Genomic DNA, 27,113 nt, shown 5'->3' with positions numbered 1-27,113 from the left:
CACATTGGTTTGAGTGAAGCTTCACAAGCACAGTTTTAAGCATCTTGATTTGGGCTGAGGTCCAGTAAATTATATATTCCCAACAACCATCAGAGCTTTCTCACTAAAAATACACACTCACACTCTACTTTGAAAATATTCTAAGATAATTATTTCCATTTTCATAGTAACTAGTACAGTTATGACTAGAGTTGTCTCAGGTTTCTAAGGAAAGAAAATTATTCTGAGATTCTGTTAATAAGAGAAAGTGTAGTAATAGAGAGGGGTATTTTCTTAAAATTGTGCTAAAGCTGTCATTTTCATGTTTAATGACTTTAACTGTGCTAGACAAGATTTTGTTTTCAGTTTCAGAAATAAACTATCTGATATAACTCTTTAGTCAATTGCCCACAAATCTTCCAACCCCTCCTTCTAGCAATCTCACAATGGGTTTAATTCATCTTGAGAGCATAAAGCCAACATTTAGTAAACAGAATTTTCCTGACTGACAATTGCTCAGCCCCTCTAGTGAGAAAATTTAGTGAATGGTAACACCTAGGAAGGCGACCTATACAGAATTTCACTCCATAGATGCCAAGCAAAACAACTTAAAATCTGAAGGTAATAAGAAAGGCAAAGTATTTTGCAAAGTTTATTGCCAGAGTCTATAAAATCACATTTTAAATAAAGAGCGATTTGATACCAGACTTTCTATTCCCCTCAAGGTACAGGAAGAAAGACACAAAAAGAACTACATTTCATTTCAAATAGTACTCTTTCCTTTGATGACTACATTTCCCAGCATTGCTACTTTTAAAGCCAAACTTTTAAATGTTGGATTTCCCAGTGGTGCTCGCTGATTAGTGCTTAACACATAAGGCTATATTAGTGAAGTTTTAAAAAACAAATGTCCGAGAACGAGCCTAAAGCTTTTTGATTTGAGATTACAACACTGAATTTTTACTAGGGTTATTTCCACATTACTCTACAGTGAAACAGAGATTCAGCTTCCACTTCTTCAAAGGCAACAACTCAAATAAGGCAACAAAGATACACATCAGGAAAACCGAATTAGTTTTTGCTTTAGTGGGCATGAGAACGTCTCAATTCCAGTTAGTTTATCATAGACTCGAATTCATCGATTCTTTGCTTGGTGTTCCCCTTCCTGATTTTCCGGTAGGATATCGTATTGTATCTTGAATAAGCATTTCTGGAGAAATCACCCTTCTTCCCAAAGGTCGGCTGCTCATCAGGTGTGACAGGTTGGGAACTGGGGCTGCTCAGTGGGGAGTCCTCACTTGCATCACCTTCCTCTTTTAATTGAGTATCCTCTTCATTTTTTTTCTTAAATTCTATCACGCGAACTTCATCTTCATCATCTTTGCAATCATCATCATCATCGTTATTAATTTCTTCATCCCAAACCTCTTGCTCCTCATCCTGCTTAGAATGTGACAGGTCAACCTGGCTCGATTTCTGAAATCCTAACCATTCAATTTCAGTTGCCTGAAGAGCTGTGTTCTCCAGCTCCTCATCTTCTCTCTCCTCTAGAGGTTGTTCAGAAATCCTTTCCTTTTGTCTGCTTATTTCTTGGTTGCTGCTGCTCAAAGGAATCTTCTCCCACTGATGCCCTGTAGCAAAATCAATTGGTAGTTGATATGTGTAGAGATTTCAAAATACCCACATATTCTCCTGATTATATTACTGTACAACCATTTTCCAGCATATATTTTATGAGATATTGTTCTGTGGGTTATTATGTTTTACACAATGGAACAGGCTACCCTATCAAATTATCTCAGAAAACACTGCATTAAACACAAATAAGCTTCCTCAGAATTTATCTGAACCTTTAAAATGCTAATGAATATTAGGATCCAGCAACCCAACCTCATTTTACTATGGAAATTTTTGTTATGGACGACTGTTGCAAGGTAGTCAAACCAGTCAGTCCTAAAGGAAATCAACCCTGTATATTCTTTGGAAGGACTGTTGCTAAAGCTGAAGCTCTAGTCCTTTGGCTACCTGATCCTAAGAACCAACTCATTGGAAAAGACCCCGGTGCTGGGAAAGATTGAAGGCAAAAGGAGAATGGAGTGGCAGAGGATGAGATGGTTAGATAGCATTATTGGCTCAGTGGACATGAATTCGAGCAAACTTGGGGAGATAATGGAGGACAGAGGAGCCTGGTGTGTCAGACACAACTTAGCAACTGAACAACAGCTAGCAACTGAACAACTGTATCTAGTGAGACTGGTATTCCATAAGACACACTTTTAAAAATCCTGTCTAGCTTATCATGACTGGGTATATGAACATGTTAAAAAAAAAAAAAAAAAACAACAACACAGGACCTATTTCCTAAACACACATGGATAGTCCTCAAAGAAAATTAGAAAAACATCTCCCAGTGAAAAAAGACTTCCTTCCAACAGTAAAAATAATGAAATAATGACTGCCAATGACTGGTCTCACTCAGAGTAGCAAATTCAGTATTTGCCACCATGCTTCTCAGAGTTGTCCTAAAATAGCAGGTGTAGAGAAGGAACAGGCAACCACAGATGGCCAAGAGACAGGTGCTGAGCTAATCAAGGCACCGAGTCCACCAAAGGACACACAGTGCAGTCTAGGATCTGCCACTGATTGCTAGCGAGTCAAGATTTAAAAATCTCATTGAGGTCATATCTAGCTAATGCTAGATTAGCCTACTATTTTAGACACGTCCTTAGTGGACAACTAATTAACTCAAGTGGTTTGGTACCATGTAGTGACTTTAAAAAGGCTCATTTAATTCACTGCAAATTTCACTTTTCAAACAGATCCTATCAGCATATCCTCAATAACATTTATTGAGCATGCAAAAACCAATTAATAAGGAGAGAGTAGAGACTGTTTTCAGAGCTTTCACCCCTAAAGGACTTTAGTGAGAAGCTTCAGCCTGCAGTTTGCCTGACTCAGGGTTGTGTTCACTACTCTCTTTCAACACCATTGTTGCTTATTTGCTAAGTCATGTCCGATTCCTTTACAACCCCATGGACTGTAGCCTGCCAGGCTCCTCTGTCCATGGGATTTCCCAGACAAAATACTAGAGTCTTTAAATAAAGTGAGAGGCACTGTTTCTCTTTGTCTTTCTCCTCCACAGCTTCCTATTTTCACTGAAAGATGTTAACAAGTCCATTTCCATCAAAGATTTTTCATTCTCTTTTCATTTTATTTTCCCAACTATAATTGTAAAGTTACACAAACAGATAGAAGTGAAGATGGATCATCACTCCTCATTCCTTGTGCACAGCTCCTATAGGCCGCTGGTATCCAGTCAGTATTCTTTACATTATAAATACACATTATAATGTTTACTATAATTTTGTTTGGTTTTCTTTTTTTTTCGCAAGAACCGAAGAAACTGATCTTTTGTCTCTTATTCATGACTCGGGCATAGAGTTGTCATGCATGAAATTACTTCTGTCTTTAAAGTATAGTATTTTTCTCAGTATTTTTAACATTTTCCTATTTTCAACCCAAGAGTATTCGCTCCAGAGACTTTTTAGCTGTTTGCCACTGTGAAAATAAAATATACCAAAATGTGTCCTTCTAACCCTACAGCAGAAACATATGTTCCACCAAACACAAAAGGATTCATGCAGGGAAAAATTCACCCTGAGACTATCCACTTTTAAAAATCAAGACTGCTTTTATTCTTTATTTAAAGAAAATGAAAGATCTTAGAGAACTATTGTCTCCAGCTGACCTTATGGTCAAAAATTTGAAAGGGACTCTAGATAAAAGTTGAGATCTCTGTCTTTGAGAGTTTGCTTGCTCATTGGCAGCAGAAGGGTTAGGGCAAGAGATTATTTAGTTCATCTCATAGAGTTTAGGTCTTAATAAATTAACTGTGATAGTGTAAGAACTTGACAATGACTGCTGCTTATGACATTATTCCTTGAGGGACTATACAGTGGACCACTGTATGCAGTCAGCAGACAGTCTGAGAGGTGTCCAGACAAGGTGGACAAACTCAGGAAACTGCCAACAACCTTGGCATCTACTATTTTATATGATGTTCTAATATTTCAATCAATAATTCTTCAGTGTTTTGCTTGCTAAGGTCCTAAATAAACTAAGTCACTTAGGTCTACCAAGCTGGTTTCAATTTTGAGATAAGATGTTTATGCCTGCAAGAGATGATATGAATAATTAATTAATAGATTTTTATCTTGCACTTTATTTGGAAATTATTTGAATGTGTTTCCTTAGAAGTCTGAAACGCTTTGTGTCTCTTAGACTCTTGAGCTTATTTGTAAAATAATATAATCATTTAAAAATCCATGTTCTTTTTACTCAGGCATTTTCTGAAAGGACACAATTAGAATTAACTTCATCACTCGGAAGATTTCTTTGACAAGAATTAGGTAACAATTTTGTACTTACATCAGAGGCCTAGAATTTTCCTATAGATCAAATAAATTTATAAGATTATTTTAAACTGTATGCAATGGTAAACTTTTAGGATAAATCCATTTTTGAAACATCTACAATTTGCAAGGTGGCTGACACAGACTTGAAGACACTAAATCAAAAGGAAAGGTTGATACTGTTGACTAACTTATTAAGACACAGATGTCATATCATCAAGTCAAAGTGTGCCAAGCAATTATACAGATCCATGCAGTTTCAGTCTTAAAGAGTCTATAATGCTTTCTAAGGTAGAACCCACAGATAAGTCCAGACTGCCTTATCTGCCTAAAACAGCATGACTTCAAAATGACTTCTGGATTCCTTTTTTAATACCACACTCACACAACATCCCATGCAAAAACTGTCCTCCATATCCAGTCAAACAATTTCTGTGTACAAAATGGAAGTTCCTCTTACCTTCTCTCAATGCCATTTTATCAACAGCTGCTTCTTGGAGAGAAAGATCTGTGAGAGCCTTATGAACAACATAGAGCTTCTCTTCTGGTTTTTCTGGAGGGAAAAACCCCATAAGATAAATGTTTTAACATTTAAGTAGTTTAAGATAAATAAATTACCAATTTAGACTCTAATGAGGTAGATTTTTTTGTGTGGTCACTAAAATAACTATTTCACTCTTCCAACTCATTTCTTCACTGAGTTCTTTACTTGTAAACATAATGCTAATCTTTTCTTTAATGTCTATATAAGGTATAGTACCATGAATTCTGATACTTTCAGGTAGATTTAGAAAGAAAAATTGAATTTATGAATTCCCTTTAACCAAATAATAATGGAGCTGCCCATATAATGATAAATAACAGAAGCTATCATTTAACAAACAATAATTTTCACAATAACTCTACAAATATCAGTACTATTATCTACCTCTTCTAAGGAGACAACTAAGGCTTCAGGAAGCCAGGAAAGTTGTCCAGGATGACAGAACTCTCAAATAAATGAGCTTGGATTTGACCCAAGGCAGAGGTTTAGTCCTTATGCTCTGAAGCCCCAACAGGATAAGGGGCCACATTTGGGCAAGGACAAGAGTGGAAGGATGTGCCATTTACTCCTTCATAACAGCTTATCCAAAGCCTCCTGAGTGAGTTCACAAATCAAATCAAAGCAAATTAGAGAGAAGGAAAATGCTTTACCTTTCAGAATCTTCTCATCCATGGACGAGCTGAGCAGTATGTCCTCTTGCAATTTTTCACTTTTCTCCTGATTTCTTTCTGTGGGTACATCCAGTCTAGGTTCTACCCTGCAGTGTGGTGGGGTGCCATCCACGTCACTGGCTCCTTCTGTGATTTTAGTAATCTTCTGTTGACCGTTTTCAGGGGGTGTATCCCCATTACACTCCACCTGACTGAATGTCACTGGTACGTCTGTCATAATGTACAGTCGAGTCCCACTTGGAGAGAGCTTTGGGGAAGATCCTGGATCCTTGATAAGTTCTCTTGCCTTCAAATCCAACTCCTACTCTAAAAACACAAATTATTTACTTTAGTGCATAATAACAAGCTTCTTTTCCTAAAGGTATCCAGATAGAGAGTAGAACAAAAGTAATAGAACTTGTCAGATTTGCACCAATCCATGAGCAAGAATCCAGCCAATCACCACCTTGTTTGTTGCTCAGCAGTTCCACTTGCAGAATTAATGGCAGTCTTTTGATTTACATAAGCAAACAATCCGAGGCAATCAGGCTTTTGTGTTGGCATGTAGAGGGGGACTTTCAGCTTGTCAGTCCCCCTCTGGGAACAGAGATTTTTGTGCCTTTTCATAATGGTCCTTTGTCATTTTCCTTGTAACAGGAGCCACAATTGTTCCACAGCTTTAATCCAGAGAGAATGACCACCTTGAGGCATATTAGTTCTGTGTAACCAGCTTAACATTTCCAAACAGATTTTGCTCAAGTAAAACCTCAGCTATTTTGTAAAGGACAATGGCATCATTTCTTATTTATTAAAGAATAAAAACAGCTTATCAAAAACCTGTAAACAAGGCAACTTTATTGTACATCGCTCTGGCTGCAGATTCGATAGTATGCTTTCAGAACCCACAGAAATAGACCTAAGAAAAAACAAACACAAATTCTGCCATTTTGCTAATATCAAAAATTTTACATTTCAGAGTAATTTATTTGGTCTATAGCTTCTTATTTTAGTTTATTCACTTCTATAATAGCTCAATTCATCCTGTAAAACCCTAGAATAATTGCCTCCATGAAATTTTCCCTTTCCCCAATCAGAATTACTTTCAATATCCCCTACTGATGTTGTATGATGCTTATAAAATGATAAGATACCAACACTGTCTACCCTTGGGGGAAACAGGTGATTATATAAAACATCTGTAACCTACCACTCCTTCCTTCTTAAAGTAAGATATTAATTCTTTATTTGTATGTGGATTTCTTGTAGACAATCATCTGTTCTTATTTTTATTATTGTTTTAATTCCACCATGGTGCTTTCTCTTTTAATTTTTACTGGAGAGTAGTTGATTTACAATGTTGTGTTAGTTTCTGCTGTACTGCAAAGTGAACCAATAGAAGTATATCCACTCTTTTTTTAGATTCTTTCCCCATATAGGCCATTACAGGATGTTGAATAGAATTTCCGGTGCTATACAGTAGGTCCTTATTAGTTATCTATTTTATATGTGAAAAGCCAGTTGCTCAGTCTTGTCCAACTCTTTGCAACCTTAGGGACTATAACAGGCCAGTCTCCTCTGTCCATGGAGTTCTTCAGGCAAGAATACTGGAATGGGTTGCCGTGCCCTCCTCCAAGAGATCTTCCCAACCCAGGGATCGAACCTGGATCTCCTGCATTGCAGGCAGATTCTTTACCTTCTGAGCCAACAGGGTTGCCTATTTTATATATGGCAGTGTGTATATGTGAATCCCAATCTCCCAATTTTTCCCTTCCTGCTTTCCCTCCTGGTAACCATAAATTTGTTTTCTACGTCTGTAACTCTATTTCTGTTTCATAAATAAGTTCATTTGCACCATTTTTATGTTAATTCTTCTTTGTTGAATTTCATCTAGTGCAAAATAATTCCAGAGCCTTTGTTCATGCTGCTCCCTCAGCTTGGAATACCCTTCTCTTCCTCAAGGCCAAACCTCTAGCCTAATCGGCTGCTCTAAGTGCTCAACTCTCAGTTGAAATACTATTTCTTTAAAGTCACTTTTCCTGACCCACAGGATTAGAATGGGACTCCTGTTACACGTTATCTTGTCCTTCAGAATGCTCTTCACAGTTGTGATTAAATAAGTAATTGCACAATTATCTGCTTAATGTCTCTTTCACCAAGTAGAATCCGAGCTTTATCTGGACAGGGACCATGGTTAACTTCTTTACATGTGTCCCCAACATGTAGCATCTTCCTTGAAATAAGTAGGTATTCAACAAAGAAAAAAAATTACCATTGAGGAAATGAATAAATGTTACTCCCTAGAGGATACATTTTGGATCTTTTCTAAAGGGAAGAGGAACAGAGGTTAGAGGGTAATTGTGCATATATCACCTTTAAAACTGTGTCTAGGGCTAAGCCCATTAGGGTCTACATCAGTGATGACAAGTACAAGGCACTCTGGTCTCATCCCTTTCTCCCATATACTTGGCAGACATCTCTGAGATTCTAGAATTCTCTCCTTTGACATTTCCAGCTGCTCTCTGTTTAACACACTGATTATTTGTTTCTGTACAGGTGGAAAATAAATTTCCCTCTACCTGCTTCTGAAATCTTGTCTGAGATCAAGCAATTTATCAAATTAATCTATCTGTAATAAAAGATAGATTCATAAGAAAAGTGAATAGAGGTTTAAATATCTTGTTAAAAAGTAAATTGAGGCATTTAAAAAATTTTAAGAGGTTTTTCTGAGCAAAAATCAATTCTAATTGAGTAACGCTGAACTAGAAGTGGCTAGGAGCACTCCACAGGGCAGGACATGTTGAGACTTTTACAGAGAAAAGGCAGAAGGGAAGTAAGGAAATTACTGATTGGTGGCTCAGATAGTAAATTATCTGCCTGCAATGCAGGAGACCTGGGTTCAATACCCGGCTTGGGACAATCCTTTGGAGAAAGAATGGTTATCCACTCTAGTATTTTTTTTTTTTTAATTGAAGGATAATTGCTTTACAGAATTTTGCTGTTTTCTGCCAAACCTCAACATGAATCAGCCATAGGTATACATATATCCCCTTCTTTTTGAAACTCCCTCCCATCTCCCTCCCCATTCCACCCCTCTAGGTTGATACAGAGCCCCTGCTTGAGTTTCCTGAGCCATATAGCAATTCCACGGACAGAGAAGACTGGCAGGCTACATTCCATGGGGTCGCAGAGTTGGACACAACTGAGCAACTAACACCTTCACACTTTCATAGCTTCAAACCTATTTGGCTATTTGTGACTGGTTGTCCTTAACATTTTGATCTTGTAAGCTTGAAGCATTTACATGCTTGTCCTTTGGTTTGCTTATGTAGGCCACCAGAAACTAGACCCACATTAGGCCAAGGGCCACCTTGTTTAATTACTTGAACAATGTATGTGCTGCGTGTGTAGCTCACCAGGTTCCTCTGTCCAGAGGATTTCCCAGGCAAGAATACTGCAGTGGATTACCAGTTCCTACTCCAGGGCATCTTCCCAACCCAGGGAAGGACCTGGTGTCTCTTGCATCTCCTACATTGGCTGTGGATTCTTTACCACTGTGCCACCTGGGAAGCCTTTTAACAATAATGCCTCATATGGGCTTCCCAGGTGCTTAAGTGGTAAAGAATCTGCCTGCCAATGCAGAGACACAGGAGACATGGGTTTGATCCTTGGTTTGGGAAGATCTCCTGGAGGAGGAATTGGCAACCCACTCCAGTATTCTTGCCTGGAGAATCCCATGGACAGAGAAGCCTGGTGGGTTCCTCTGGAGTCCATGGAGTCACAAAGAGTCAGACATGACTGAGCACACATGCATGATGATCATGAAGACATATGGGAGACCCAGGGAAACCGAGTAACTCCCTAAGATGACATAAATCACTCCTTAATTGCCATCTCCAGCTGAAATCAAAAGAGAGAAAGGTGTGTGCCGGGGGTGGAACAGGGAGCCCAGTTTGAGGTTTCCAGGAAAGGCACAGTAAAAAGGGATATGGTTTGTTGTGCAGATTTAAGTGGCTGCCGTCTCCATTGACAAAGAGTCGTTGTGATTTAGAGCCATTCTTCTCTTCCTGGTATAGAGACACCTTTACAAAGGGAGATCCTCTTTATAAGTGTCAATTTCCCTTACAAAAGATAACATTCTATTTTCTGAGCTTCTCCAGTGTCTGCTACTTCCTAAAAATAATTAGCTCAAAATAATCCTTATGTCAAAGAGACATATTTGGGGATGGCATATTCTAATGTTCTTCATTTGTTTGTTTTTAATATTTTTATTTACAAACTTTCACATAGCATTTATTATATGTCGGGCACTGTTCAACTGCTTCAAAAATAAAAACACATTTGATCTTCAAAACAGCTCTGTAAGGAAGGTGCTATTATTAGCCTCATTATGCAGAATAGAAAAATTCAGCACAGAGAGATTAAGAAACTTGCTCAAGATCACACAGCTCAAGTAAACCTACTGTTGAGAGTTTGGAACTTAGATGAAGCTGAGAACCATCCCTGGTCTGGGTGCTGATGTTTCCTTGGGCCCACTAAGGGCTCCACCACTGAGCTCCACCAACCTGATGAATTAACTGCCAAGGCTGCAGAAGCAGCTCTAGCCTGGAAAGGGCAACAGACAACCTGAAATAGTATCAAGATCTTCCTGAGACAAACACCCAGGAGCTAAGGATAGGGTTGGGAGGATCAGGGAGTTTCCTCCCACCAGGTATGACAGAGCTATTCTCTTAATTCAAGAATCAGAGTCCAGAGCTTCAGGACCAGGTTTGTCCACCCTCACTAATTTAGAACAGTCCAGGATCTAGGGCAAGAAGAAAATACTAGAGGAATCAGATGAGGGGATGCAGAGATTAAGACCAATGCTAGGAATATTCGGGTTCATATTAGATTGTGAGATCCTGAAGGGCAGTACTAATTCAACCGAATTCCCAGCAGTAAACACAGAAATAAAGAATTGCTCACATTAGCCATAAAGTCCTATCTCCAACGTCTGTCAGTTCTAGACTGCTAAGCACTTTAGTTCAGGGACACAGCAGATTTTGGTCTCTCTCTCTCTTACTCTTAGACTTCAATGATCTTGTAACAACTTGCAACTTATAGCTTAGTTTTTATGGGGATTAAAATTTAGGGGCCAAGGATTATGTATTTTCTAAACCTTGTGTTTAATTTTTCTGGCATTAGAATTATTTTAGATTTATAAATATAAAAAAAAGATCTAGAGTTCTATCAGCCTCAGCTAACCAGTGTGTTCACGTCTATAAAACAGAAGCTAAAGTGTTTGGTAACATGTAAGTTTTCCTACAAGAAGATGGCAACAGAAGAAACATTTAGCTCCAAGATAAATCTAACTACCAAATAAAATATAGAGTATTTTATACAAGACGCATGCTGTCACCACTGTTTGTAACAACCTATGATTTTTAAAGTGTGTTAGAATTTGCATTAAGGATTCTCAATTCAAATACTATTACATAATCTTCACTGCATGAAACATAACTTTTTAATTTTTTTGAAAAGTCAAATGTTTTTATTAGTGTCATTTCCAAGTATTTTAACTGACTTACCTCTCTTTCCCCTTTAAGCCTAGTATATCCAACATTGCTTTATTAGTTTGTGCATATATTGTAATAAGTAAAATCTGCTTGGTCTAGGCCACAGCTGAACAGATTATAACTACAAACTAGTGAAGAAAAATAAATTCACTTCAGTCAGAATATAGTATGACATGTCAAGCCTCAATTAACATCAGTATACCAATTTGACAGCTGATCTAATAATCAGAAAAGTATATTTTTGTTTCAAGTATTTGTGAGATTTTTCCACGTACACTTTTTTCCATAATGCTTTTCAAAAATAAGTCTATATGGTTTTTCCAAAAAGATGTATAAAAGATACTTTTCCAGTATGTTAGTCAGAACAAAGCCTAAAGCAATTCTGTATACTTCATAGTGCAAAATCACCTATTTTGAGTTTAAAAATACGGTCAAATTATCTTTTGCATTTGTATTTTTTTCCTTAGAAGGGAGACTCTGGAAAACATATGTAAACATGACTTTTTAAAAGAGAATTTACTGGAGTATTTTTTTCTTTACTTATTCTTAGTAAAGGATGTCATATAAATGTAACCATTCTGAAATATTTAATGAAATATGATAATGAAAGAATCTTCACATGGGAATGTAAAAAGTATCAAAATTACACTATGTAAATATCCACATTTCACTTGTCAAATGCCAAATGATTAATGTTAAGGCTATATTAGGTCCAGCTAAGGAGGTAGAATAACCTAATTTGGTTCACTTAAGGGACCAATATTCCAAATTGAAGGGACAACCCAGCTAACGTGAACTGTTATGGAAGTACAAAGTAGCATAACATCATAAAATCAATCAGTAATCACATATCTCACTTCAAAAAACAATTGTCTACTACCTAGCATAAATTAGATTAAGCTGACTATCTTGAGCCATCTTCATGTGAAGATGCCATCGTCAGCTACTGTGAAGCATCAGCCATTTATTCGGGCAATCCAAAAAACGTGGAACTCAGCAGTGGCCACAGGACTGGAAAAGATCAGTTTTCATTCCAATCCCAAAGAAAGGCAATGCCAAAGAATGCTCAAACTACCACACAATTGCACTCATCTCACATTCTAGTAAAGTATTGCTCAAAATTCTCCAAGCCAGGCTTCAGCAATATGTGAACCGTGAACTTCCTGATGTTCAAGCTGGTTTTAGAAAAGGCAGAGAAACCAGAGATCAAATTGCCAGCATCCACTGGATCATCGAAAAAGCAAGAGAGTTCCAGAAAAAAACATCTAGTTCAGCTTTATTGACTATGCCAAAGCCTTTGACTGTGTGGATCACAATAAACTCTGGAAAATTCTTTAAGAGATGGGAATACCAGACCACCTGATCTGCCTCTTGAGAAACCTATATGCAGATCAAGAAGCAACAGTTAGAACTGGACATGGAACAACAGACTGGTTCCAAATAGGAAAAGGAGTATGTCAAGGCTGTATATTGTCACCCTGCTTATTTAACTTATATGCAGAGCACATCATGAGAAACACTGGGCTGGAAGAAGCGCAAGCTGGAGTCAAGATTGCCAGGAGAAATATCAATAATCTCAGATATGCAGATGACACCACCCTTATGGCAGAAAGTGAAGAGGAACTAAAGAGCCTCTTGATGAAAGTGCAAAAGGAGAGTGAAAAAGTTGGCTTAAAGCTCAACATTCAGAAAAGAAAGATCATGGCATCTGGTCCCATCACTCATGGGAAATAGATGGGGAAACAGTGGAAACAGTGTCAGTCTTTATTTTTCTGGGCTCCAAAATCACTGCAGATGGTGACTGCAGCCATGAAATTAAAAGACGCTTACTGCTTGGAAGAAAAGTTATGACCAACCTAGATAGCATTTTGAAAAGCAGAGACATTACTTTGCCAACAAAGGTCTGTCTAGTCAAGGCTATGGTTTTTCCAGTGGTCATGTATGGATGTGAGAGTTGGACTGTGAAGAAAGCTGAGTGCCGAAGAATTGATGCTTTTGTACTGTGGTGTTGGAGAAGACTCTTGAGAGTCCCTTGGACTGCAAGGAGATCCAACCAGTCCATTCTAAAGGAGATCAGTTCTGGGTGTTCTTTGGAAGGACTGATGCTAAAGCTGAAACTCCAGTACTTTGGCCACCTTATACGAAGAGTTGATTAATTGGAAAAGACTCTGATGCTGGGAGGGATTGGGGGCAGGAGGAGAAGGGGACGACAGAGGATGAGATGGCTAGATGGCATCACCGACTCAATGGACATGAGTCTGAGTGAACTCCAGGAGATGATGACGGACAGGGAGGCATGGCGTGCTGTGATTCATGGGGTCGCAGAGAGTTGGACACGACTGAGCGACTGAACGGAAGGTCTTATAGTAAAGGATGGTGCCTTCCAGGCAGCCAATAGTGAAATCATGGGTGATACTTGAGATTTAAGAATTTAAAGTAACAAAATATGAAAATTCAACTGTGTCTAAGAGCATGTTTTCCAGTCTTGGTCGTGGGTCAAGTTGGAAGGGGATGGTTAACTATTAAAGTCTTTTTTATATCCCAGGAAAGATACATATCTTTGCAGCCATAGAATCTGGGGCTGGTTTTCCCAGTGAGTCACTGTTTATCATTTTTTTTTGAGTACCGGAAGAAACAGGCTAGGAATTTGGTGAGGATTAGAGGAGTATATCCCTGAACAAAGAAGCCACAAAGTAAATCCCTGTGACCAAGGCAGGCAGGGTGGGGGTGAGGATGGAGAGCCCAAACCAAGAATTATAAATAAGGAGGCTTCCTTGGTGGCTCAGATGGTAAAGAATCCACCTGCAACTCAGGATACCTGGGTTTAATCCCTGAGTTAGGAAGATTCCCTGGAGGAGGGCATGGCAACTCACTTCAATACTCTGGCCTGGAGAGTCCCCATGGACAGCGGAGCTTGGTGGGTTACAGTCCATGGGGTCACAAACAGTCACACATGACTGAGTGACTATACACAGCACAGCACTCAAATAAAGGGCCAATGAGCATTATCATCAGCGACCCCTGTAGTGATCAAGAAGATGGACTCTGGGCATCAAATGACCTGGAATGAAATCCTAGCTCTGCTGTTTTGTAATCCTGAGCAGGTGTACAAATCATGCATGTTCAGGTTGCGGATTTCAGAAATTCAATTCAAAGAATCTTCAACTTTGTGAATTTAGCAGACCATTTCATTAGAAAGTCCAGAATTGGCTTTGTACTGATACTTGTTTCAGTCTGAAGATTTAAACAATGTCACAGGTAACTTTTCTCTCTCCTTTCCAAGGAAGGGGTGACTATTAGGAGGTATTTAGGTGAAATTTTTTTTAGGTCCCATAAGATCTCCAGCCAAGTGCAATAGGATGGATGATGACCACCCCTCACTAGTGTCCAAGCCCTAATTCCCATACTCTGTGAATTGTTACCTTACAGGGTGAAAGGGACTTTGCAGAGGTGATTAAATTAAGGATCTTGAGGTAAGGAAATCATCCTGGATTATCAGATTGAATCCAATATAATAATCACAAGAGTCCTCCTAAAAGGGAGGCAATGTTGGATGACACAGGCTTAGGGGCTTCCCAGGTGGCACTGTTGGTAAAGAACCCACCTACAAATGCAGGTGACATAAGAGATGTGGGTTCAATCCCTGGGTCAGGAAGATCTTCTGAAGGAGGGCCTGGCAACTCACTCCAGTATTCTGTCCTGGAAAATCCCATGGACAGAGGAGCCTGAAGAGCTATAGTCTATAGGGTTGCAAAGAGTCAGACACAACTGAATCGACTTAGCACACAAACAGAAAAAGGTGACAGGAAAGCAAAAGGCTAGAGTTATAAAAGGAAGAGATCCTGAGCTAAGAAACATGGATAGTCTCTTAAGGCTGAAATGGGCAGGGAAATGGAATACAAAGCCTTGCAAGGAAAACAACCCTTGATTTAGACTTCCAATATCCAGAACCAAAAGAGAATAAATGTGTACTGTTTTTAGCTATTACATCTGTGATAATTTGTTACAGCAACAATAAGAAGCTAATACATGGAGCTTCTTCTTTCTCTGCCTTTATTTTCATTGACTGAAATGAAAAATTGAGCAGAAAATTCATCTTTTCCAACTATTCATGGGATATATATTTTTGAATCTCAATTACCTTGGATTACTTCATACTGGCTGAAAAAGACCTCTCATATTCTCATAATAAGATTGTGTTTTCTTCTCTCTCATCTGCCCATCAGTACAGATTTTGTTGTTGTTGTTTTTTTAAGAAGTTTTCTAAGAACTATCAGAAAATACAAACTCCCCAAGCATCCTGCTATTTTTCTATCAAGTCTCTTAAAATTCAATCTTTAGTAGGAAATGGTCTGAATCAAGATTCGAGGGGAACAATTTAAAGTGATGATGGTCAGTTGCCCAAACAGGACTGAGAGAATTCTCATTGCTTCTCATCACTGCTAGTGATCCAATCCCACATCTTAAGGTCTATAATCTGCCTTTCACTCTTTGTGTCCATTTCTTTGATATATGATGTTTCACTGGCAGAAAGTGAAAGAGATTCAGTTGAAGACAAATTCCACAGAAAGAATTATTCTAGCTTCTGGAAATATTCTCTCTCTCTGTTTTTTATTGTTCTGCTTTCCTCTTATTCCTCAGGTAAATACTCCCTCAGTTCAGTTCAGTCGCTCAGTCACGCCCGACTCTTTGCGACCCCGTGAGTTGCAGCACGCCAGGCCTCCCTGTCCATCACCAACTCCTGGAGTTCACTCAGACTCATGTCCATCCAGTCAGTGATGCCATCCAGCCATCTCATCTTCTGTCATCCCCTTCTCTTCCTGTCCCCAATCCCTCCCATCATCAGGGTCTTTTTCGATGAGTTAACTCTTCGCATGAGGTGGCCAAAGTATTGGAGTTTCAGCTTTAGCATCAGTCCTTCCAATGAACACCTAGGACTGATCTCCTTTAGGATGGACTGGTTTGATCTCCTTGCAGTCCAAGGGACTCTCAAGAGTCTTCTCCAACACCACAGTTCAAAAGCATCAATTCTTCGGCACTCAGCTTTCTTCACAGTCCAACACTCACATCCATACATGACCACTGGAAAGACCATAGCCTTGACTAGATGGACCTTTGTTGGCAAAGTAATGTCTCTTCTTTTTAATATGCTATATAGGTTGGTCATAATTTTCCTTCCAATGAGTAAGCATCTTTTAATTTCATGGCTGCAATCACAATCTGTAGTGATTTTGGAGCCAAAAAAAATAAAGTCTGGCACTGTTTCCACTGTTTCCCCATCTATTTCCCATGAAGTGATGGGACCAGATGCCATGATCTTAGTTTTCTGAATGTTGAGCCTTCATAACAAATATTTCCCTGGCCACCATAAGCTTGCATTATCAAGATAAATATTCATGTAAAACAAGGGAGCACTTCTTTCCCATAATTCCAGCTCAAGTCCCTGGGATAGCCCTCACTGGGTTACTTTGGGATATAGGTTAATTCCTGAGCCAATTGTTGTAACTTGGGGATAGAATCCTCCAATGGGCCATGTCTGGGTCAGGGGTCCACTCTTGAGCAGAAAAATTGGTAAAAATGAGAAGGACTATAGAACAAACAAAAGCCAGACACTAGCAGATGCCTACCTTTTGAAGAGATTCCAATCTTTCATCAGTAGAAGATAGATTCTAATAAAATGTTCATCCTAGAATTGTAAAAACTAAACAAGTTAATTCAGTGAAACTGTTTAGCACAGTGTGGCATAGTAGATATTCATTCATTTTTTTTTTATTGTTTTACTGTTAGTTAATGTGCTATTATTATGACTGCTAACCTTGTAGCTTTGGAAAAGCCACTTAACATACCTGAGCCTATTCCCTCGTATTAATAGGACTGATGACACATTCCTTGTCAGATAGCAATAAAAAGCAAGTTAATGTGTACAAGGTGCCTAGCACAAGGCAGGCACATGAGAGAGAATCATGAAGAGGAGATGCTATTTTTATTGTTATCTGAGAAAGAAGGCCGATCTTACCTACACATGCACAGAGTTTTTTACAAACCAAACTCTGAAATTTGACTTTGGAGATAGGTACCATTAGGTGATTGAAAGGCTCCTTTTCACTCAGGAAGCAATGCAGGGGCTGCTCCTGAGGCTGCCACACATACGTCCATTTAGATCTAATGTAGCTTCAGTCCTGTCCCTTCCTGTAGTCCCTGGGAAAGCTTCAGCCATCAACACCCTTTAAAATGACTTGTTGGGGGCCGGGGGGAGGGGTCATTTCAAACAGTAGTGGTTTCTGTTCCACATAATAATACACACCTGTATGAGTACCATGGCTTCATCCTTTCTGCCTTAAATTGGGGTTAGTGTGTGAGCCACTATGGCCAATACAAATACCCCAGCACACTGACTTGGTGAAAACTGGCCCTAAAGTGTATGAAATACTAGGTGACTATGAAAATCTTGATCCCGAGATCTCTCTCTCTCACACCTGTCCTTGCACTAGAAAATGAATTATGTTTGAGACTTGGAGAGCAATCACACAAGGTGATGAAGGGGAAGCCGCATGAAATGAAATCATTTCACTCTACTGGCCTGTTCTAAGAGTATTCTCTCCTAGATAATGAAGAAGTGTCCCCAGTGAGCTGGGCTCTTGAGAGCTTTTAGCCAGGCAATTATAATACTGTCTTACTTACAATGGGATTTTTTATGCACTTTAATGGAAAGAATGGTTTCTCTATTCAATTTCTCTATTTATATATACTCCATATATGTTAGAGGGATAGAAAAGTAATTTGTGCAGGTGTGTATAAAACCACAGAAAGAGAACTTTAACTGTAGAGGCACACACATTCTTTGGTAGTTGGAAATCATTTTATCATCCTCCTGGGGAAGCAAAGCTGTATGAAGCTCATATTACTGTCAGCAGCATCCCTCCTGAACTATTTTGAATGTCACTAGGACTTTAAGGCAGCATGTCATTTTTTTTTGTTTTTTTGTTTTTTTGTTTTTCAGAGAAGAAAGGCAACAAAATAATTAAGCACATTTTTTCTTCAGGAAAAAGAAAAACAAGTCATCTCTGTTTTTTGTACCAAGGTGCTATGATGTGACCATGAAAAAATATAATTTCTCCTAAAATGCCACTGGTCATTTAGCTCAGAAGACTCTATCTCAGGGTAAGCAGGAAAAATTCACACACTCTCAATGAGTGAAATGCGTCTGCAGAGAGATTAGAATTTCTTGTAAAGCCTTGTGCTGAATCCAGATGAGGATCATCAGACAGCTGTGAAGATTCTCCTGACCTTTAGGTGAGGAGAACAATAATTTGAAAGCTCTGTTTAGTGATTAGTACATTTACCCCTTAAAACTTGAAGTCAAAAGGGAAATGCACTTCAGGAACCATACATGGGAGAACAGACACTCACTCTACAGGATCTACACAACCAAGTGTTGTGGGCCATTGTAATTGTCTTCTAACTGGTCCCCAACTCCAGTTTTCAATCCTGTCTCCCACCTCCAAATGATAATACAGTAAATCCCAAGTACATTATCTGGTTCATAGTAGAGGTTCAATAAAAACATGATTTAAAGGATTTTCTCTTTTCCATAATCACGCACAGGGAAACTCAGCTTTTGCTCATTGTTGCAGTGCATGTCATATGCAGTACCGGTTCCTTGTAAAATAACACCACAACTTTTCGGATTAACCACCCCAGATTGTTGTTGTTTAGTTGCTAAGTCATGTCCAACTCTTCGAAAGTCCATAGACTCTACCTGCCAAGGTCTTCTGTCCGTGGAATTTCCCAGACAAGAACACTGGAGTGGGTTGCCATTTCCTTCTCCAAGGGATCTTACCGACCCAGGGATCAAACCCGCATGCCCTGCATTGACTGGTGGATTCTTTACCACAGAGCCACCAGGGAAGTCCCACCCAGATTGTCCCTTTTTTTTTTCTACACTTGCGAAAGAAAAGTATTCCATGTTACCAAATGTGATTCCCATTTCCATTCTTAGCTTATTCTTTCCCCCATGCCTGGAACTTTTAGAACTTCAGAACATCTGCAGAATGCCTATCTCATGGAATTTTTGAGAAGATTAAATCATGTAACAAAATACATGTGGATCACCCAGTACAGTGCTTGACATACAGTGAGAGCTGAATAATAGCAACAATGCTACTTATTAATAATAAGTTGTCAGATCCTTGCGCACCACCTGGTTCGTGGTCTATGTTATATACACAAGATTTGAGTTGGCAATAGAAGTTTCTGGCATTAGAATGTCACAGTAAAAATTCATTTTAATATATCTCTGATCCCCTTTTTGTCTTTATTTTATAAATCTTTTTTTTTATCTATTTAAATTAGGTATTAGGGGTTCCCAGGTAGCTCAGTGGTAAAGAATCTGCCTACCAGTGCAGGAGACAAGAGTTTGATCCCTGAGTTGGGAAGATCTCCTGTAGGAGGAAATGGCAACCCACTCCAGTATTCTTGCTTGGGAAATCCCATGGACAGAGGAGTCTGGCGGGCTACAGTCCATAGGGTTGCAAAAGAGTTGACACGACTTAACGACTAAATAACAACAATTAGGGATGCAGGAGCTGGGTTTTCTGAGTCTGGTTTTCTAGTGTCAGATTGAAGTGTTGCTTTAGAAGATGCCACCTACTGGCAAACAGGCAGAGTTCAAGTGAAAATGAAAAGCTCAATGGTGCCACAAAAAACTGTTTGCTAAGCGTTCTGGTCTTCACGCTCCTGGCTGTTCACTGGACAGAACCTCTCAGTAAAATACACATTGGCTAATATAGTCTTCACATAGAGAGTTTTATAGGTCAGCTCTGACTAGTTTGTGGGTAAATGTTTTGGGTCAGATATCCCAGAGCAGAAAGCATCAACAAAGGAAGAGCATGTAATCAGACAGGATGTGACTGGTTTGAACTTTTTAGGAACCCTAGATTCTAGCCAAGTAGACAGACCCCCACCCCATCCCTCAGTGTGCCTCCTCACCAGCAGCTCTTGGGAAAATCATTTAACCCATGACAGTCACAATTCTGATCTGAAAAACAAAGATCGTGATAGAATGTGCTCTCAGAGGCCTCGTGCAAGGGTTTAATAAGATCCTATCCAGAGATCTCATTGACTAGTATCTAATACATGCTCTCAAAACAGACCTGTTGCTGTGATTAAGGGAGAAAAAAAAAAAAGGGTTTTACTTCTTTCACTTTACAATATCCCAATGTTGAATTCCCATTATTAACATTTTTCAGCCTGGCGTTCATGGGTAGACTTGCAACAATCTTTACACTTGTCTGCCTTTTTAATGAAAAAAAAAAATGAACTGTCTAATAAAACCAATACATCCTCACTAAAAGTCAAGGTTCAGAAAGACTAAAGGGGTGGAAAAGTTCTAGCAACCTCTATAGAAGGCTGGTTTTGAGGGAAAGAGCTAATGTAAACTTAAAAGCCTAAAGATTTTACTATCTACAGTAAGAGACATAATCTAATGGGGAATGTCTCCCAGGCTATGTTCTCAGGAGACTATGGCTGAGAATAAAATTCATGCCTGAGGCTGGCTTTTGCAACCAATTTTAAGAAGGAACTTACCACTTTTCCCATCCCAAATCCTGAGAGAGAAATAAAAATTGAGTAAGAAAATGACAGGACTCAGAACTCATAGTTATCCTTAAGGGGAAACTGGAAGACATTCAACAGTGATTTGTTTTCTTTCTGTCTAATCACTCAGTCTCTGCACACAGGCTTTTGGATCATAAAAGTATGTGTATAGATAGAGAGTTCCAGTGTTCACAGTCTTCTACAATCATTCATTTGATATGAATGAACCAAATCATTTCAGGCCGAGCCCAGTGAGGAGCTTTTTAAAGACAGTGTTGGCAGTCCAGGACCGTAGGTTTCTTGTCGCTCTCTTGAAGTGGGCTCCGAGCACCTGAGGGTGAGCCAGGATTGTCCCTTTGCATTACAAAAAAACTAGTGCAATGCCTGCCACCAAGGACCCACGTCATAAATGCTAGTAAAATGAAAAAACAGAGTATCTTACCCAACCCATTCCATTTATAGAGGAAAAGCTCAAACCTCCTAGAAGTGGACAGCTTCATGAAGCAGAAGTTAGGACATAAAGAGACGCAAAAGAGCCAGGCAAGTAGCCAAGCTTTAGACAAGCTTCTTAAAAATAAGCTGAACTCAGTTAGGTTTGAATTGCTGTGTATACCTTGATGATGGTACACCTCTGTTTTTATTTGTCTCTCTTTGGTTAGTAGCCTTCAGGAGTAAAGAAGTTTTCAACTTGTAGTCAAACTTAGCAGCAGCTTATCTCACTAGTTAAGCTATGCAGTTCTCTGCTCTCATTTTATTTGGGGGTTAAAGAGGGGAATAAACTTGACATAATGTATGTAAGTAATTCACAGAAATGGAAGAATTACCACTGACACTCCTGCCTCTTGGTCAGAGAATCAAAGTGACTCAGGGACGAAGGAATCCTTGAGTTGAACCTTTAACACTGACTGTCCAATAGTTGAATTTCCTTTTACAGCACCCACTCAAGTCACTTGACTATTCTATTTATGAATATCTTTAAATCATGGAGAATTCAGCACTTCATGAAGGCAGCCATGCTTAAACTGATCTGAGTTCTGAAAACATATCCCTGTGTGGAGATGAACTTTCATGCCCTAAAGCTTTCACACATCAATTGTGCTTGATTGAACTCTTTGGAGCCACCCAGAAAAGTCTAGTCTGTCTTCCACCTGACAACCTTTCAGATATTTGAAGACAGCTTTCATGCCCGCCCCCATCACCTAAGTCTTCCCTTTTCTGGAATAAACTTCTCTGGTTCCTTTGGCTGTTCATCATGTAACCTTGTACTGAGCAGCTTTACACGGTCAAACATTCTTCCCTGAACATACTGCTGTATGCTATGTACAGGGCTGACAAGGGTCAGATACAACTAGTATAGATACACTGTCAACTAAAATATTAAAATAGTTTCATTATAATCAATAAAAAGCCATTGTTCTAAATCTCTCCCTTAGTATTCACCACCGCACATCACCTGGCTCCCTCCTGATACTGGCATGACCAATATCCAAGGGCTGTTCCTAGAGCAATGTGTTGGTTAGTAAATGACTAAATCATATCAGTTGCTAGATGTTCTACATATGACCTATTTCTAAGTGTCTTTTTCAAGGTAATGGCCAAATTAAAAAAAAAAGTAACTTAAAGGAAACTTAAAGGACTTCACAGGTGTCTCAGTGGTAAAGAATCCACCTGCCAATGCAGGAGACTCAGGTTCAATCCCTGGGTCAGGAAGGTCTTCTAGAGGAGGAAATAGGAGCACACTCCAATATTCTTGCCTGGACAATCCCATGGACAGAGGAGTCTGGCAGGATATAGTCCATGGTGTTGCACAGAGTTGGACATGACTGAGCACACACAAAGAAACTTCCAATGTTTATTAAGAACTTCTTATGTGCTCAGCAATAATGGCAAGCATTTTCAAACATTCAGTCAGTTCAGTTCAGTTCAGTTGCTCAGTCATGTCCGACTCTTTGCAACCCCATGAATCGCAGCACGCCAGGCCTCCCTGTCCATCACCAACTCCCAGAGTTCACTCATACTCACGTCCATTGAGTCGGTGATGCCATCGAGCCATCTCATCTTCTGTTGTCCCCTTCTCCTCCTGCCCCAATCCCTCCCAGCATCAGAGCCTTTTCCAATGAGTCAACTCTTCCCATGAGGTGGCCAAAGTATTGGAGTTTCAGCTTTAGCATCATTCCTTCCAAAGAACACCCAGGGGTGAGCTCCTTTAGAATGAACTGGTTGGATCTCCTTGCAGTCCAAGGGACTCTCAAGAGTCTTCTCCAACACCACAGTTCAAAAGCATCAACTCTTCGGTGCTCAGCTCTCTTCACAGTCCAACTCTCACATCCATACATGACCACTGGAAAAACCATAGCCTTGACTAGACGGACCTTTGTTGGCAAAGTAATGTCTCTGCTTTTCAAAATGCTATCTAGGTTGGTCATAACTTTTCTTCCAAGGAGTAAGCGTCTTTTAATTTCATGGCTGCAGTCACCACCTGCAGCAATTTTGGAGCCCAAGGAAATAAAGCCTGACACTGTTTCCACTGTTTCCCCATCTATTTCCCATGAAGTGATGGGACCGGATGCCATGATCTTCGTTTTCTGAATGTTGAGCTTTAAGCCAACTTTTTCACTCTCCTCTTTCACTTTCATCAAGAGGCTTTTTAGTTACTCTTCACTTTCTGCCATAAGGGTGGTATCATCTGCATATCTGAGGTTACTGATATTTCTCCCGGCAATCTTGATTCCAGCTTGTGTTTCTTTCAGCCCAGCGTTTCTCATAACGTACTCTGCACAGAAGTTAAATAAGCAGGGTGACAGTATACAGCCTTGACATACTCCTTTTCCTATTTGGAACCAGTCTGTTGTTCCATGTCCAGTTCTAACTGTTGCTTCCTGACTTGCGTATAGGTTTTTCAAGAGGCAGGTCAGGTGGTCTGGTATTCCCATCTCTTGAAGAATTTTCCAGAGTTTATTGTGATCCACAGAGTCAAAGGCTTTGGCATAGTCAATAAAGCAGAAATAGATGTTTTTCTGGAACTCTCTTGCTTTTTCCGTGATCCAGTAGATGTTGGCAATTTCATCTCTGGTTCCTCTGCCTTTTCTAAAACCAGCTTGAACATCTGGAATTTCACGGTTCACATATTGCTGAAGCCTGGCTTGGAGAATTTTGAGCACTACTTTACTAGCGTGTGAGATTAGTTCAATTGTGTGGTAGTTTGAGCATTCTTTGGCCTTGCCTTTCTTTGGGATTATTATCATCTAAATTTCATAGCATCAACTGTGCAATAATCATCATTATTCTTATTCTAGAAGTAAAAATACTAAGATCCTTAGAGGTGAAGTGTCTTATTCAGCATTTTACAACTATTCAATGCCAGGGCCAGAATTCAAAAACAGATTAATGGTCAAATAAATTTGGCAAATGCTACACGTTCTTTATCCTCATGGAAAATCATGATGAACTTGAGTACATTAAAGATTCTAAAAAGTTTTTTAGTAATGAAAGCAGTTTTGGGCATTTCCCTGGTGGTTCAGCAGTAAAGAATCTACCTGCAAGACACCAGTTCGATCCCTGGTCCAGGAATATCCCACATGCCACAGAGGAGCTAAGTCCCCTGCACCACAGCTACTGAGCCTGTTCTCTAGAGCTCGAGAACTGAAACTACTGAAGTCCATGAGCCCTAGAACCTGTCTTCCACAAGAAGAAAAGCCACCTCAATAAGAAGCCTTCACACCCCAAGTAGAGAGTAGCCCTCTCTTATCACAACTAGAGAAAGGCCCAGGCCCAGCAACAGACTCAGCATAACCCAAAATAAACAGATAGTAAAAATTATTTTTTAAAAAAGAAAGTAGTTTAACCCAATGTATTTGAAGTTTTATTCTTATGTAAACTTTTAATAAAGTTTTAAACCTTATTAAAGTTATATGAATCAGTGCTTTAATTACTTTGGAAGCTGATCCTCTCTGTTGATTCACAGTAATCTAAATGATGACTAAAGCTCCATGGATGGCATTGTTAAAGATCAGCTCTCTTTTCCTACCCTTGAAAAAAGTGTTTTGAACCCAAGGGCAGAAACTAAAGTTCACCTCTTTTATGTTACCTTTAGTTAAATTCATAACTTCTTCCAACTTGTCAATATCATGAATTGCCATCTTACGTAGTCACTATTCCTCTTGTTTAATTCATCCTTACACTGGCTGATCACATTCTCTACATTTAGACTCAGAACTATAAATGTTAAACATAGAAGAATTGAGGACTTTCAACTCTAACATTTAATGAGATCAGAAGTCATCACCTCCATCCTTGTGATTAAAAATCTTAGATAACCTAAAAAAACCCACTGACTTTTCTTAGACCTATCAAAGAACTGACAAAAACCTGACCCTCAAATCTGGAGAGAAAAGTTCATCCAGAGAGGCACAGTTGTTATCTGCTTAGAGCAGAAGGTACTGGAGCCATAAATTGTTAGGAACACTCACATGATAACTTTGACAAATTGCTAGAAGCTGAATGAAGATTAGTATGAGAGGAGAAATTTCTAGTGGGTACAGTCTCAGAGGTGCCCTTACACATTTATGGGCTTTACCTTCACAAATCCCCCCAAATTCTCAGGGTAAAGCTCTGAGAAAGATCATCTACTGATTCTGGCAGAAAAAAAAAGGGAAGAAAAATAATAGTGAAATATGCCCCAGAGTCTTCTTCATAACGAAGGCCTACCTCCTGGGGAAAGACTTTCCCTGAGGTTTATTCTCACTGAGGAGGGTATTCCTGTCGCTCCAGTCCCCTCTAGCTGTCCTGTTTTACCTAGGGGAGAAATTATAAAGCTATGCTACTGCAGAAACACTTGTGAAGGTGACAGCCCAGAGACACTGCTCCCAAAAGGACTGAGATTTAATCATAAAATTATTGAATGTTTCTGCTCCCCTTATCTCCAGCACAGCAATGAAGCTCCAGTATAATAGTGGGTTGCCAATGAAGGATCTTCAAGACACAGATTCTTTCTGAGGAAAACTACACAAGGATGCCAAAAGGCAAGATGAGAGACGAAAGTAAGGAGGATTTGGACATCTCTGGCACTGTAATACTATAGTGAACACTAAACACAGACCAACTACTAGCCAGATGAATATAAATCCTTTTACTAAAAGCCTATTACCTATTTATATGACTAATTTTCAACCGAAATGTTACTAAGCATGCCAAAAGGAAAGCAAAAAACATACCCTGAAGAGAAAAATCAATCAGAACCAGACTCAGGTATGACAGGTCAAACTGGTATTTTACAAAATAACAACTATGATTAATGTATTAAGGGCTTTAATTTTAAAAAGTAGATAACATTCAAGATCAGATAAATGATGCAAGCAGAGATGAAAGTTTTTAAAAATAATTAAAAGAGAGATGAAAATCCTAAAAAATAATTACAAGAAAATGTTCCAAATAAAAAAAAACCACTCTAATTTATGGAGAACAGTACCTTAAAATTCTGAAAATAGAGCTGCCATTCAATTCCACTACTGAGCATATATCCAGAGAAAACGCTAATTTAAAAAGATATATTCTCCCGTGTTCACTGTAGCTCTATACATAAAAACCAAGACATGGAAGCAACCTAAGCAACAACAGATGAATGGATAAAGATGTGGCATATATATATACAATGGACTACAACTCAGCCATAAAATAGAAGGAAATAATGCCACTTGCAGCAACTTGGATGGACCTAGAGATTATCTTACTAAGTGAAATAAGCTAGGCAGAGAAAGACAAATATGTGATATAGCATGAATGTGAAATCTAAAAAAAATACAAATGAATTTATAAACAAAACAGAAATAGATCCACAGACTTCAAAAACAAACATATGGCTACCAAAGAGGGGAGGGGGAGATAAATAAAGAGTTGAAATTAACATTTACACACTCAGTTCAGTTCAGTTCAGTCACTCAGTCGTGTCCGACTCTTTGCAACCCCATGAATCACAGCACGCCAAGCCTCCCTGTCCATCACCAACTCCCGGAGTTCACTCAGACTCACGTCCATCGAGTCAGTGATGCCATCCAGCCATCTCACCCTCTGTCATCCCCTTCTCCTCCTGCCCCCAATCCCTCCCAGCATCAGAGTCTTTTCCAATGAGTCAACTCTTCAAATGAGGTGGCCAAAGTACTGGAGTTTTACCCTTAGCATCATTCCTTCCAAAGAAATCTCAGGGCTGATCTCCTTCAGGATGGACTGGTTGGATCTCCTTGTATAAAACAGACAACCGAAAAGGACCTACATCACCAACTTGATGAACATGAGTTTGCACAAGCTCGGGGAGTTGGTGATGGACAGGGAAGCCTGGCGTGCTGCAGTCCATGGGGCCATAAAGAGTCGGACACGACTGAGTGAC

The 27,113-nt window shown here is 39.3% G+C and overlaps 1 protein-coding gene across 1 annotated transcript; it reads right to left on the bottom strand.

The window, feature by feature from the left end:
* Nucleotides 1-618: 618 nt before the first annotated feature.
* ERMN (ermin) lies at nt 619-6,080 on the bottom strand. The gene is given in 3 exon segments (NM_001034799.1): nt 619-1,610; nt 4,852-4,944; nt 5,586-6,080. Coding segments are annotated over 3 exon segments (849 nt in total). The 5' UTR covers nt 5,824-6,080; the 3' UTR covers nt 619-1,092.
* Between the last annotated feature and the right edge of the window lie 21,033 nt (nt 6,081-27,113).

Source organism: Bos taurus, chromosome 2 (assembly GCF_002263795.3).
Source record: "Bos taurus isolate L1 Dominette 01449 registration number 42190680 breed Hereford chromosome 2, ARS-UCD2.0, whole genome shotgun sequence".
In the NCBI taxonomy this organism is placed as follows: Eukaryota; Metazoa; Chordata; class Mammalia; order Artiodactyla; family Bovidae; genus Bos; species Bos taurus.
The sequence above is the reverse complement of the archived record's forward strand: the minus strand, read 5'-3'. Positions and strand labels throughout refer to the sequence as shown.